Source organism: Triturus cristatus, chromosome 9 (assembly GCF_964204655.1).
Source record: "Triturus cristatus chromosome 9, aTriCri1.1, whole genome shotgun sequence".
In the NCBI taxonomy this organism is placed as follows: Eukaryota; Metazoa; Chordata; class Amphibia; order Caudata; family Salamandridae; genus Triturus; species Triturus cristatus.
Window position 1 is genome coordinate 1,021,108,378 of NC_140592.1, and position 14,943 is coordinate 1,021,123,320.

The 14,943-nt window shown below is 47.5% G+C and overlaps 1 protein-coding gene across 2 annotated transcripts in view; it reads right to left on the minus strand.

The window, feature by feature from the left end:
* Nucleotides 1-12,699: 12,699 nt before the first annotated feature.
* Nucleotides 12,700-14,943, minus strand: part of JDP2 (Jun dimerization protein 2) — an 80,669-nt gene continuing 78,425 nt past the window's right edge. For both annotated transcript variants that reach the window (XM_085626725.1, XM_085626724.1), the window contains exon 4: nt 12,700-14,384. In XM_085626725.1, the coding sequence (XP_085482851.1) occupies nt 14,205-14,384 (180 nt within the window). In that variant the 3' untranslated portion in view covers nt 12,700-14,204. The remainder of the gene's footprint in view (nt 14,385-14,943) is intronic.

Sequence of the window (14,943 nt, forward strand, 5' to 3'; positions counted from 1 at the left end):
AGGCGCGGGGCCCTGGGCAGCTGCCCACGTTGCCCATCCCTAGTGCCGGCCCTGTTGCTGGTAACTAGTTGACTCAATTGTAGGTCGAGAATGCCTGATACAACAGCAATGCATCACAGTGAGTGGTGCGACAGAACTAACGCAGATCGCTTGCTCAATGCATGTTCCCGTTTACAGGCCTCCTGCATTTTTTAGGTCTCGCCTGGCGACGCAGCGCATGCGCTGCTTGCCTTGGCGAGATCTATTGTTGTCGGTTTCTTGGCCGAAGAGAGACAGGACATGTACACGCATACAGAGGACAGGAGATGTGCACGCATAAGGCTCGCGGCATAATCACAACACCTGCTCGCACCATACGCGTGCACATCTCCTGTCCGGGCGCGGCACGCTTACGTCAGCTGCATTACTTACAAGACAACTCGGAGGACAGGAGATGTGCACGCGTATGGCTCGCGGTGTTATCACAACTCCTGCTCGCACCATACGCGTGCACATCTCCTGTCCGGGCGCAGCGCGCTTACGTCAGCTGCATTACTTACAGGAATTAAAGAACACAGGTCTTTGAAGCGTCAACTCGACATGCGCACTTTGCTCTTTCCTGTTGCACCGCTCGTGCCCGTTGCCCCCGTGCCTTCGCACATCTACCCTGGGGCCCTTGCCCTGCCAGCGGTGCAATGTACAGACCGCGCCCGTTGAGTCCCTAAGTCAGCCGCGGCCTGCTTCCTCCGCTGCCTCCCTTGCCTCCCCTCCCGAGCCTGCCTCCGATTCCCCCATGCCGCCTCTGCCGCCTTTGGCACCGCTGTCTCCTTTGGGGCCGCTCGGGTCTGAGGGATAGTTGACATCGTTGGCTTCACTGCCATCCTACAGGAGAGAGTTGTTGTCCGACATTCCGGGAAAGGTGAGTGTTAAGGGGCGAGCACTGTGCGGTGCCCTGGAGTAGGTGGAGAGGGGACTGTCAGAGATCATGGGGTGTGATGGTACTGCAAGATATTATAAAGAGGAATCTGCGAGATATGACAGAGGGCACGGGAGGAGATACGGAATGACTGCATGACAAGCACTGATTTGGGATGTGCAGGAAGACGTGATGAGTGAGTGTGTGGTGTCAGGTTTATTTTTTTATGTTTTGTATGGGGCGTCGCTAAACCAGATGCGCCTCTGCTCTTTACAAGTAAAACAAAATTGGATTTCGAGATCTCATTATAGGGGAAATGAAAAACAGTGGCACCGGTGCAGAGTTATTGTTGATGTTGGCTGTTTGAGGAGGTAGGGTCATCTTCATCCTGCAGCAGCTAAGGTGGTGGAAACAGTATTGCTTGTGCTAGGTAATGTGGGAATGGAACCTTATTACAAAGAGGAGTGTCCTGAGCAGACATACTCAGTAAACCCGTCACTTATGTAGCACGCCACGTTATATCTAGGCACTATACTGCTCTTGTCATTAGAAAAGTAACGTAAAATAATATAATGCCTTGAGTTTGAATTGCTCCCCAGAGCGAGATGATTTTTTTAATGGTTTCCAGGTCCAGTTCTTGCAAACCGCGTGCCTGATATTTCCGGCTGGTATGAATGTTTCGACAGCAAGATGCATACTTTAAAGTCGTGGGTTAACTAGGCATTTTCGCACCCCCCTCCCCCCACTTGCACTCCGTTCTCCATGCATTTTTGCACCCCGCTCCCCCGCCCGCACTCCGTTCTCCATGCATTTTCGCACTCCCTCCCCCCACCCGCACTCCGTTCTCCGTGCATTTTGGCACACCCCTCTCCCCGCCCGCACTCCGTTCTCTATGCATTTTTGCACCCCCCGCCCGCACTCCTTTGACCGTGCATTTTCGCACCCCTCCTTCCCCTCGCCCGCACTAGTTTCTGCAGGGATTTTACAGGGATGTTACAGGCTTGCATAAGGTGAAGTGGAGGGCAGCAGGTGCCCCCCTGGGGGTAGAAGAAGCAGTCTGACACAGTGCTTCCTACTGCACTTATGCAGTTTTACAGCGCTGTAACACCAGGCACCATCATTGGTGTACTTGGTGAAATTTGCCAAACTTGGTAGGATGGACGACTGGGTTGTCCTCACAGGCGCATACTTCCATCCCTGGGCCTGTGCCCAGTCTCTGAGGGTTGGTACCAGGTGTGGTCTGTTCTGCTGATGACTGGAGGCCATGCAGGGTTTAAGCCGAAGCTGTACGGTGGTGGCCACAGGTTACCTGTTCACATGTGAAAGCAGCAGGGGCAGCAGCATCTGGCTGGTCATGGACGTCAAGCACGGTGCCACGACGTGTCCGCGTCACACATCACCGATGCCATAGGGTGGATCAAAAGGTGGCTAGAGACCCCCTGTAGAGAGGGATACCGCTCTACAGCCCGTGGCCATTACTAGTGTGAAAACGAATGTATGTCATTACATCGCATAGTAATACCACGCATGCCATTACAACGCGGGTATTACTACGCGATGTCAATGACATCGCATGCCATTACATCGCAAACTATTACCACGAATATGCCTTTACCACGCATGCCATTACAACGCAAAGGCATGCGTGGTAAAGCTATATTCGTGGTTAGTTTGCAAGGTAAGTGACTACCACAACCCTTCCCCGCCCCAGTCATCTCCCTACAATTACATTACACTACACGATCCCCCAACACTACCCTAAAACACAACACAACACATGCACACTACAGCACTACCCTAATCCCTAACGCACTTCACTACTCAAATCTACTACACTACCCTAAACCACTACACTACACAAACTCTACAACATTACCCTAAACCCTAAAACACTACTACACTACCCTAAATCCTAAAACACTACACTACGCAAACGCTACTACACTACCCAAAAACCCTAAAACACTACACTACGCAAACACTACTACACTACCCTAAACCACTACACTACCCTAAACACTACACTACACAAACACTACCCTAAACCCTAAAACACTACACAAACACTACTACTCTACCCTAAACCCTAAAAAACGACACTACCCTAAACCCTACAACACCACACTACACAAACACTACACTACCCTTAACCCTAAAACACTACACTACGCAAACACTACTACTCTTCCCTAAACCCTAAAAAACTACACTAGCCTAAACCCAAAAAAACAGTACACTACACAAACACTACTACACTACCCTAAATCACTACAACACTACCCTAAACCCTAATACACTGCATTACACTACAAAAAACACACTACAACGTAAAAAAAAACACACAGAACACTACTTTTACACTACCCTAAACCCAAACAATTAACTCCCACCCCAAGCGCAAACCCCCTTACCTCTCTCCTCCCCAGCGTCGCCGTGGGATCATGCTTCCTCCTTCCTGCTTGCTTCACGTCGTTGTGAGGAAACAGCCTGAGTTTCCTCACAACGACTTGGATAGCCGCCACATTACATCACATGCATTGTAAAAGCGCATGCGATGTAATGGTATGCGTGGTTTTACCATGCGTTGTAACATCGCATGCGTTGTAACGCATGCGATGTAATAGCAACGCGTGGTAAAACCCGCGTTGTAATGGCTGTTCCCCGTGAAAACACCCCAGGGCGCCGGCGGTGGGCTCACAAGTGTGATAGTGTGCTTTTTTTTATGGGGGCAGAAGTCTGCCCCACCCCTCTCACTGCCAGCCTGGCACCCAGCATCCTACAGACACAGGTTCGGGTGCCTGGGCAGTGCACCCATGTGGAAGCAGGGGGATGGAAGAGGGGAGGGCAGGCCAGGACATCTGTTCTGAGTGAGAGTGGGGTGGTGCCATAAGATGTTACTGCTGAGGGCAAGAAGGCCGAAGGCCATGTTCTGCTGCAGGGAGAGGGCACCTGGAGAGTGCGGACGAGGGGACGGTGCGGGAGGCAGCCCTGCACAGAGCCCGCTGTGCCAGGCCCTGCTGCAGGAGGGCAGCTTGGAGCTGAACCACTTGAGAGCCGAGGGAAGAGTACAGGGAAGGTACCGAGCCTTGGATCGGGGAGGTTTAGGTATCCGTTCATGTTTACCAGAGTTTATGCCAGCGTGGGTAGACATAGGGCGGGAAGTCACCTCTGCCAGGCCACGAGATTGCACTAGTCTGGCAGGACATTCACCGTAGCTCCTGAGGGGTAGAGGAGTCGGGTAGACAATTTATTTGTGCCAATGTGACTTTAGCAACACAACAAAATGGGTAGAAGATGCACTTTTTATAACAAGTGGTTCAACGTCTTGTCAGGGGCAGAAAGCGTTATATAAACTTTAATACGTTGCATTTTAATACAGACCGCGCTGGCACAGCATTAGTTTTAGCTGGGTGGCATAACCCACGCTTGGAAATTGTCTCCAGGTGTTTTTGACTCTCATCCTCCTTGCACCCAAATCTCCCAGTAAGTGTCAGTGAGATGGGGCGAGGGGGCTCGCCGGGTGGTGGACTGAGTCCTTTAACTCGAATGGTTTAGAGAATTGAATCCACAGTCGAAAAAGTCTGAGGACTCAAATCAGGACTGTTGAAAACAAGAACATGCACATTTGTTTACTGTATTGCTAATACGACCCTGCTCTTGAATAGCGAACGCAGTTTTTTTCCCAGTATGATTTAATAATTTATTTATTCCAAGTGATTTATATTTACAATGTGTTCCCCCTTAAGCCTTGCCAAAAGTCCCCGCTCTGGAGCCCAGGTTCGGAAGTCTTTTGTTTAAAACTATAAATGACATTGTGCCTGTCGTACTGTTTGCACACTAGTAACGTGTTTTCTTAAATGTGACATCGAACAGGCAGACACCCTCCGACACACACTCCCTAAGTCATAGAAGGCACTGCATAGCTGGAGCATTTCAGGGGTCTTACCAAGGTTTGGGCCCAAGGAAAGTGGCCCCCTTGTTGTCAGACCGCAGTGCTCAGGTATTGTCAGCATTCTTAAAAATATGCAAACCGAAAGTACACTCTGGTCTTGTATATTTGGGATGGTAATCCCTGAATGCCTGGCTTCACCAATGCTTGTTTTCAGCATTGTGATCGTGTCTTTTTAGGTGGAGCCTCCCATGAGGACAGGCCCTTTTACTTCTGTTGCTACACGGTATGTCTTATTTAGTCTTTAAGCACTTTCTTTAATGAGTTTCTCCTACTGCAGGCACCACATGCTTTCCTGCAACATTTAGAGCGCCATGCTCGCTTTCACTTTCTGAGCAGCTGGGACAATGGAGGCTGCTTCTTTGAATAGGTCTCGCATTTACAAGAGTTTGAGCTATTGGCATTGTAAATGCCTTTTTATTTAATGGTTAATTAGCAAAACAGATAAATAAAAGGCATTGTCATTTACAATGCCAATAGCTTAAACTCTTGCAAATGCGAGACCTATTGCATTGCAAATGCTTGTCTTATTCCCTCCCATCCCTGTTCATTATTTCCTCCCACCCGTCCTCCCGTCCATTTCATATTTCCGCCATCCCACTATCCCGTCCCGGTTTCTTATTCATTCCCCCCTTCCTTCCTCGTCCTTATGTCTTACCTCCCCTTCCACCCAGTAACCACCCACCCAAGGTTAGAAAAAAGTGCTGGTAGAGGGGTGTTAAGGGCGCATGAGAGGGAGGTGAAATCCCTAAGAGGGAGTGAAAATATAGTCCACGCACGTAAGGAGTGGAAGGTTGCAAATCAGCCAATCAAAATGGTGATCGAGAAGCTATAATCAGGGCTTTAAGTGGGCCGGATCTCACCGGATCTGAGCACCAGCAGTTTTTAGGTCTCGCCTGAGCCAGCGCTTTAGCGCTGCTCTGGCGAGAGCTTTAGTAAGCGGGGATTTGGAAGTGCAGACTAGTGCTTTTCAGGCCTCCAGATACAGTGCATGTGCGCCGGGCGCGCGCACCATTTGTCAGCCTGCCTGATCACTTTCGCGGCCGCTTTGATGTTCTCAGTGAGCCGCGCGGCCACTGAGAACATCAAAGCGGTCGCAAAAGTGCTCACCATTTGCCACCCCCTCCCTTATCCCACTTCCTGCTTGTTTGTTATGTCATTGTGGAACTTCCTCGTGCTCGTTCCAGCTTCTCAAACTCCATTGTCTCTGCGTTGTGGACAAGGTTCTGTGGGCGAATTCTAACAGCTCATGCTCCACGGTACGCTCCCTGTCGGGCCCCAACAGAAGACTTTCACAGACCACAAAAAAGACCTGCAAATCACAGGCCCTCTGAGGTTTTTATCTTTGTGGATTTCATCTCTCCAAAATATAGAAGGGGCCCGATTTCTAGAAATTGGAAAAAACTTTTAGCTGGCAATACTTGCATATTACAGCGTATATGGACTCTTTCCAAGGCAGTATTTTTAGTTTGGCTTGAACAGTATGCATTTAATATGCTATTCAATGAAATGCTTTTATGAAAGTAGCTAAGGCGAGGGAGGATGGAAAGCGACTGATGAATTCATTATGTAACAATGCCCGATGCAGTCTGTCTTTCAACTCTAAATCGCCAAGGTCATATTAAAACAGTTTCATTTACAGCTGGGACCCTGCCAGGCTGGCGGCCTATTCGCCGGCCCTCGGCTTTCTGCTTTTGTCAGAACAAAACGGCTGCCAGCGCTCCGGAAACTCTCCGATGTATCCACGTCCCACATTCATAACTGTGTCTACTCAGAGGCCTTTTATTTCAGGGTTCAGCAAGTGAATGTAGGTCATAGCCAATGGGCGATGGTGTCTAGAGACCAGGGGATCTTGACTTCAGACTGCCACTATATATGTGTGGTCTCAGAACCAGATTTAGAGTCAGTGCCACACTTCTAAGAGGCGAGGTTGCAATTTGCACAACAGCGTTGCAGCTCTCACATGCACCAAATGGGCCCTGCTTGGAGCACAGCGTGAGTGCTGCTCAGTGCATGTCAAAGAATGCTTTCAGATATATGTATTGGACACACACATCGAGCTTTTCCATATTGTTGGCTTCTATGAGGGTGGAGGGGCAGGAGCATGCTGGCGTCAGATAGCTCCACACTTCCAATCAGGTGGGCAGGAGCCAGCTCACGTCAGCCTCTCCCAGGTCTCCTTGGGTGGTGGTGGGGTGCCTGCTCATGTCCGATTGACTTGGGTCTCCACTCTGGAGGTATGTGATTGCTGACATCAGCTCCATACTGGCCTGCGCTTAGGGACTGGTGAATACTTGCATTAGATGCCACCAAGTCTACGCTCAGATGTGCAGGTGCCTGCTGACGTTGGCTGGCTTCTGTTCTCCTCTCAGGTGGGCAAATGCCTGCTGATATCTGCTTTCTGTGGGACTTCAGCCAGGTGGTTGGGAAAGCACATATCCCTGGAGGATCCTTCAGAAGTCTCGCTAGGTGAATGTAAATAGTGTAATTTGTACCCCTAAAGTGGCATAGAAACAAAGTTGGATATATCAGCCCTCAGGTTCAGAATGATTATGAATGATTTAGGCACCCTGGAAACACTTTCTCGGGTCCTCTCTTGTGTAGTAATCTTGTCCCCTTGATATACCTCCATAATAAAATTGTTGTCCAGAGATTTTCATTTTTGATTTGTGTTTTTGTGTCACTAGAGAAGTCACTTAGCTTGGGTAAACAGTGTTAATCCGGGACAAATTTTTCTGGACGACATTTTTTAAAATGACAGATGTGTTGCAGTGATGAGGCCTATATACTTTATTTTGGTGTCAAAACATAGGTTTGAGGGGGGCAAGTAGTCTTTATATATATATATATATATATATATATATATATATATATATATATATATTACTATTTCTTTACTTTCAGCAGTAACAATGGCGGCCACGCAGGTTTGCACAGCTTGCTGAACTCTTTGCCGCTCCCTTGCGCTACGCCCGCTTTATGGACGTCGCGCTATAAGTTTTTAATATGCTCCGTCTCGTCATCTGGTGGAGTAAGATGATCACTACTTGACCTAAGGTCTGTAAGGTGTTCCTGAAGGCGGTTACTGTAAAGGTGGTGGGCATCTGAGGGTCCTCATTCCATGTTGTATGGAGGCCCTCATGTTCTCAGTCACACTGGTGACTTTCCCCATTTGCCTTCCCAAGTATGTTTGCTCCATGGAAGTGAACAGACAGCATCAGAACCGTTCGTACAAATTGAACTTTTTGTTTGCATAAGAGTCTTTAAGTTATTGTTTTGAATGCATTTGTATAAATGGAAACATAGCACGTTACACAAACTATTGGCATTGTAAATGACAATGGCTTTTATTTATGTGTTTTTAAAAACCTGCAAGCGGTGCGTAAACACGCACTTTGTACTTATAGTTGCTGCCTATGAGAAGCAAGGCTGGCAGTAACTGAATCTCTTTTACTACCAGCCTTGCTTCTCGTAAGCAAGGACTATAAGTACAAAGTGTGTGTTTATGCACCGCTTGCAGGTTTTCAATTCACATAAATAAAAGGCATTGTCATTTACAATGCCAATAGCTCAAACTCTCACAAATGCGAGACCTATTGCATTGCAATTGCTTGTTTTAAGGGGGCCTCGAAATGGGTCTCTATCGGGCTCTGTTTTGTGCCCTGACACAGGCGGTCCGTTTTTTATTTCCAGACTGCAGTGACAGCAGGCACAACGATGTGCGCGTGGTGAGTGTTGTAGAGGAAGGGAAATCCTTTAGAGAGAGTCATTTTCTCTCCGGATCTTCCTTCTCTTTTTGAAACTAAGGAGCAGCAACATTGTCTTGGTGTCACCAGGGCTTTAAGTGGAAGTTGTTTCAATATTATACACAAGCCATAGTTGCTGCTTATTTATCTTATGCAACTAGCAACATTGACCAAGCCAATAGTCCTGACTTTTAGGTATGATGTGACTTGTATCATATATCTGGACGCAATGACAGGAACAGCAAAATACAAGTCGGGCGGCACACTGTGCTAAACACAGATTTTTAGCTTACGTGTTTTTAAGCCACGCCCTTAATTACATTGACCACACCCTTTTGAGAGACCCTCCAGTTTTTTCATCCCACTTAAAGCCCTGGCTATGATCAACGGGTGGGAGAGAAATAAGAAAATGGATGAAAGCCATCAAATAAGGAGCTAAGATATTTAACCCCTTGAGTGCCCCGCCCTTTCCCCCTTCTGTGCCGGCCCTTTCATTAGCGGGCGGGGTCCATGACGAGATAGTCTTGTCATGGGCACAGCGCAACCGCGCTCCATGACGAGACTATCTCGTCATGGGCACAGAAGGGGTTAAGGAACACATCCAGTTATAACTAAGAGACTGACCCAAAGCCAACTCTAGGCATAATGTGTTGTAGACAATAGGTCTTCAAAAACACTCAGATTAAATTGTCTGTAGATCAAGACCTAAAAAGAGTTACTGCTATGTTGCTTTTTTTTAGACCCAGCTGTCATTTGCTTGTTGCCACCGTCCGGAGCTTGCAAACCTTATACTCCAGGCAGGCCCTCCTGCTTTTCCCCAGCCCCCTTGTGTTCATATCGGCCCCTTTTCTTCTGCCTCCGATGCCTCTTTATGTTCTTGACCCTAAATCCCATACCAGTTTTGTAACAGTAGGACAACTAGGTTCTGGTTCCAGCAGCTATTCTCCAGCCAGAACCAGACTCTGGCCGACCCACACTGAATTCTCTCTAGGAAGCGCAGTAACAACCTTAATTATCTTGTCACACCCTGAGACTACTGGGTACATATCGATCTCTGCAGCCAGTCCTTTAGGCCAGCAAACTATCTTAACATATGTTCAGTTTACGCCCATTTAAGTAAGCCACAGCTGCCTTATCTTTCTGTGTGTATTTCTGTGGAGACAGAATTTTTAAACATAACGCATATGTAATGACAGACCATAGGCTGACTTCCATTGCCTCTGTTCCTAATCATGATCCCGCTTGTCATCTTGACTCACTCCGGCATCAATAAGACCAACTCCTTACTGGCTCCCGCTGACCCCAGAGCACCACAGACACCACAGACCCATCTATGGGCTCCCAGAGTAAAATGTTTCCATTTCGAGCACTGGCTGAAAGGTAATTGTTCTACCTCATGACGGGGCCTATGTAGATCATGTGACAGTATCTATGTGCTCGTTGTTAGGAGGTCACGTGATGTGAAATGTTTATCAGTGAAATGAATTGCTCATTCCATACTGAGCTGAATCTCTCTCTTTCTCCTCACACAGATCCTTACCATACATTACAAGTTTCCATACATTCAGGCTAGGATGTTACAGTTAAGGTATATTTTACCTACCTTATAGCCTGCAGTAACCAGTGGATATTCTTGATTCACCTCCTCTGTCATGGACAATTTTATCAGTTGTCCAATGACTTAGCATGTCAGTGCTTTCATATGCTGTCCTGCAGTACAAACCCGATTAAAGCTGTCAGTTCCTGCACAATATGTCACTTTTAAAATGCAATGGACAGAAATGCCCATCCCCCTACGGGTTTTATGTTTCTGCAGGTCGCAAAGCGCATCTCTGACAATCTATGCTGGACCCCAAGATGTGACCTTCTCTGGTCATGCCTAATTTAACACAGTGCTGGCTAAGTGTGGCATATCCCCGCCAACACCAGCAACTGTGTTTTCCAACACTCTGCCACACTGACCATCCTACACATCAGACACCGACATCACAGCCTCACTCTGATGACTGTTGATGGCTTTTCAAAGTGTCAGAAGCTAAAATACGTACACTTAGGCATTGGATGTCGGTCACAATGTCTTCACAGAATGAACAGCCCTCAGAACCAGGCCAGACAGGCCTTGTGTTGTGTTCCAGCTGCCACCTTCCCCGCTGTGCTGCAGCCCTCGGAGGTCGGTTTTGAAAGGCCAGGGCCGCGCCTGGGCAGGGCCGTTTCTACCATTAGGCAAGACTAGGTGGCCGCCTAGGGCGGCAAAAGGGGGAGGGCGGCAAGAAACATGAGTTTGGGAATATCGAATGCATTCATTCTTCTAGCCTGGATGACAGGTGGAGAGAGTGATGGTAGTAAAAGGGAGGGGGTGGCATTTTTCAATTCTCGCCTAGGGCGGCAAAACACCTAGTAACGGCCCTGCGCCTGGGCTTCTACCACTGTCGCCAACTCTCCGAAATGAGTTGCAGCAGCACTGGAAGGTTTCAAGAGAGTGACAAAGGGGGGGATGAGGTAGAGAGAAAGTGATCAGGGAGGGTGAAGAGAGAGAGGAGAGAATGGATGAGTGGAAAAGGGCGAGATTGCTCCAAGTGATGAAGGGAGCATTTTGACCTCGGCCACTTTAGTTCCCCAGTCCAGTCCTGCTCAGACTTATTACACCCAGTGGAATACGAACGTATCATATACAGACATCATCATCAGGTCACATTGTTTGATTATATTTGGGGATCCCCACATCTACAATGCCAAGTGTATACGCTGATCGGATAGCTTTCCAACTTCCTTCTCCATTTCTCCTTCCCCTGTTCTTTCTTACATGCTCTCACCGTTAGGTCCAGGTTTAGATGGTGCAATTTGAATTACATCACTTCCTTCTTACATGCTCTCACCGTTAGGTCCAGGTTTAGATGGTGCAGTTTGAATTACGTCACTTCCTAGAACAGAGTTTAAACCACCTCTTGCGGATATATGCATAGAGCTCAACACCCCATGGAGAAAAAGTCCATAGTGTAAGCACTTATGCAAAGTTATCTTTCAAACATCATCATGCATGTTGGGTATGTTGTATTTTTATAGAGGGTTATTGTCCCTCTTCGGAATTGTTGTTCCATTGTTTGCATCTATAGATTCCGGCACTAGCCAGGAATGATCACTTCCTGTAAATATTGTACATTATTTCTATGTTATAGTGATTTGCTACTGTGCCATCTGCTGGAATTAACATGATACTATGGAAATAAAGTAGGGTCAAAGAATGGAATGCAAAGGGAGATTCATTTCACAATGGGTTTAAGAAAGAGGCTTGTGTTTTTTGAAGTGTGTACTGTAACAAAATAGTTTGGCTTGTGCTGCCAGACAGCAAGCTCGAGGGAGCGTGGTGCGCATGGATCTGATGAAGGTATTTGGCGTTTTTGCTAATCTTTTTGCCAAAAGCTGTATTTAGAGTCTGACGACCCCAAGACGGTACACGGAAATCCTAGGTAGAAATGAGGAGTGCACCCTCGGTCGGAGTGACGGAAGGCAAAGGCACTTGTCCAAAAACCAACAAGCATATGCTCCCAAGGACAGACCAAGCAGATCAGCAGGGGTCCACACCAAAAACAATAGGCACCCACGCGTGGCACTCAAGCATTCCAATTGTTAATGGTGCCCATACACCCCAGATTACTCAGACCTCCTTACGTCAAACCACTAAGCCCCTCAAGTGTTCATTTGGCACCCGTCTCTCCTGTCACCACAGTCCTCTAATAGAACTCCTCTGGTTAAATGAATGGTGACCCTAAGCAATGCTGGGTTCCTTCAAGTGTTTAAGTACCCTCACTGTTGTTCGTACCTCAAGTTCCCAGCCTATGTATGCCCATAGTTCTTATTGTAGATTTTACCAAACTTCGCCAACATCTCTTCAGATTTCCACTTCTCTGTCATATGAACACTGCTTTAGCACCACAAGGTTCCCACGGATGCCCCGGTATTAGTATAAACCTTTCTCAAGCGCATACGAAACAACCATACTTACTCCACCCTAAATGTTTAAATGATTCCAAGTTGGTTGCAACTCATAATTCGGCAGCTCTTCCGCAGATTACACCACCCCATAAGCCCCAAGTTTTAACAATTAAATACAATAGGATTTTTACTGCAGCACATTCATTTGTACCCTTGAGCAATACATACAATATATCACGTCTAGTGATTACATAAATCATTTCATATATATAAAATTGCTGTATAAAAACATTTGGTAAAAAATATAGATATGTATATAAAAAATAACAATACTAAAATGGTTACAAGGGTAGTTGGGAAAGTTCCCCGGAGCGGGAGAAGCCGTGCCAGCACACCTTCTTGCCAGAGCAGGGGAACTTCCAACTGAAGATTACTCTCTTGACTGTTTCAAGAGTGCAGTGTGAGGATGGAGGGCTCAGGAGTGGAGTACTGAAGGGGGAGGAGTCAAGCAGCAGCTCCCAAAGAGGTCAGGCTTGGAGTGTGGGATCAGGAGGGCACTGGTAGGTGAGGAGTGAAGTGCGTGGTTTGAGGCAGTAATGGAGTGTAGGCATTAGAAGCAAAGAATGGTGACTCAGCAATAGTGTGTGGATCAAGAGTGAGATAAGATGTGCTCATGGTTGGACCACTGCACGAGGATTGCACATGTCAGGATTGAAGTGAAGTTGTGAAAATAAAAGGGCATGGCTTAGAGTGGCATGAAGAGATGGGAAAGGAGTGCTGTCTGGTATGCTCCAGAGTGGAGTGCCTACGCCAGGAGTGGACTGCTGGAGTCAGCAGAGAGTGTAGTCTACGGTATACAGGAAATGAGGGAGGGAGCTAAAGACTAGAGGAAAGAAATGGATGTTTAACACAACAATCTCTACTTGTAAAGTGCACAGTCACCGAGAGGGTATTATGGCGGTGAACAACATGTTTATAGAAACCCAACTCAATGGTGCTCTTTTAATCAACCTCATAAGGATGAAAGGCTGAGTGAACCCACCAGGATTTGAACCTGTAACCATGTGGTTGAACACAGATACCTGCAGTGTATGCCTTAGTCCACTCAAGCACCAGACCTGGCTTATCATGCACCTACCATAGGAAGTGCCACAGAGAAGCAGGGCTGCAGGGATCAGCTTGTGATGAGTGACGGTGCAGGACAGGAGAGCTAGTATCATATAATGTCTAGTAACTGAAGGAGTAGAAGTGGAGTAGAGCACGTGACTGTGAGCGAATGGGCGGCTGAAGTGTCCAGGGCGGCTTGTGATGAGTGATTGAATATCACTAGTGATGGGTAAAACTGCAACAGGTTAAATCCCAGGGACTGATGAATACTTACCGGTACAACTCAAGACATGTGTCAGGCAACACCACTTGGGTTGTACAGGAGACCTCTTGACTCCAGGAAACTTAACACAGAGAAAGTAGCGCTCTTCACCCCTCCCCTAACTTCCTTCAGTTTAGCTCACAATGTTCATTGCCTTCATTCCCCGCCATGTCAATCTGGGCCCACCTTGCAGGCCCACATTTGTTCTTAAAGTCCAGGAGGAGTCCTCAAGCGTCCTGACTGCAGGATGTTGCACGAGGTCCAGAAAATGGAGCCCCCCCTGCCCCACACCCACAGCCCTCCAGATTCCAGTCACTTCTGGGATTCTAAGGGAGGGTTTGCTTCGGCTTCAGGGGTGGTGATGCTGTCAGTCCGCACAATGCAGGTGGGCCGGTGTAGGTTCAACATCACCATGAGCTGTTGCCGCTCCAGCTTCAGCCCCTCGATTTGCGCCTTCAGCTCCGAGTTCATGGCCTCCAGCCTCTCCGACTCCTGGGGACAAATAAAGCGCATTCACTAAGGCTGAGAAGTTAACTTAAAACGCCCTCATAACTACATTGTTACCTCAAACATCTCCCATAACTATGTCTAGTTACCACACATCATGCTGATACACCCCTGGGAGCCCATCCCTGTGGCTTGCAGCTAGGAATTAGGATGCTTAGTGCGAGCCAAAGGGATAATCTTTACAATATGAGTGGGTCACTCAAATGGTACCGGTTGTAATATGGACACAGTCTAAAAGTGATGAGCATGTTGTGGGCAAAGTTTGGTCAAATCTAAAATAAGAAATATGGGCATTCATAGGGTAGGTTGGATTTGCCAGGCTGGGTAGGGTTTAATCACTAACATATTTGGAAATTACATGCAATTGCATCCAGCATTACAGCGGCAATGAGAATTGTAATAAAGAGAGGCGAAGGGTACACTCCAAACAATGCTACTTTGGTATTGTGGTGCTGATGCTGGACATGGTGGTTGTGCTCCGTGAAGACTAAAGGGTACCCTTCAGTCACAGCTGACGATCAGATGCACGACTAGATAGATGCCA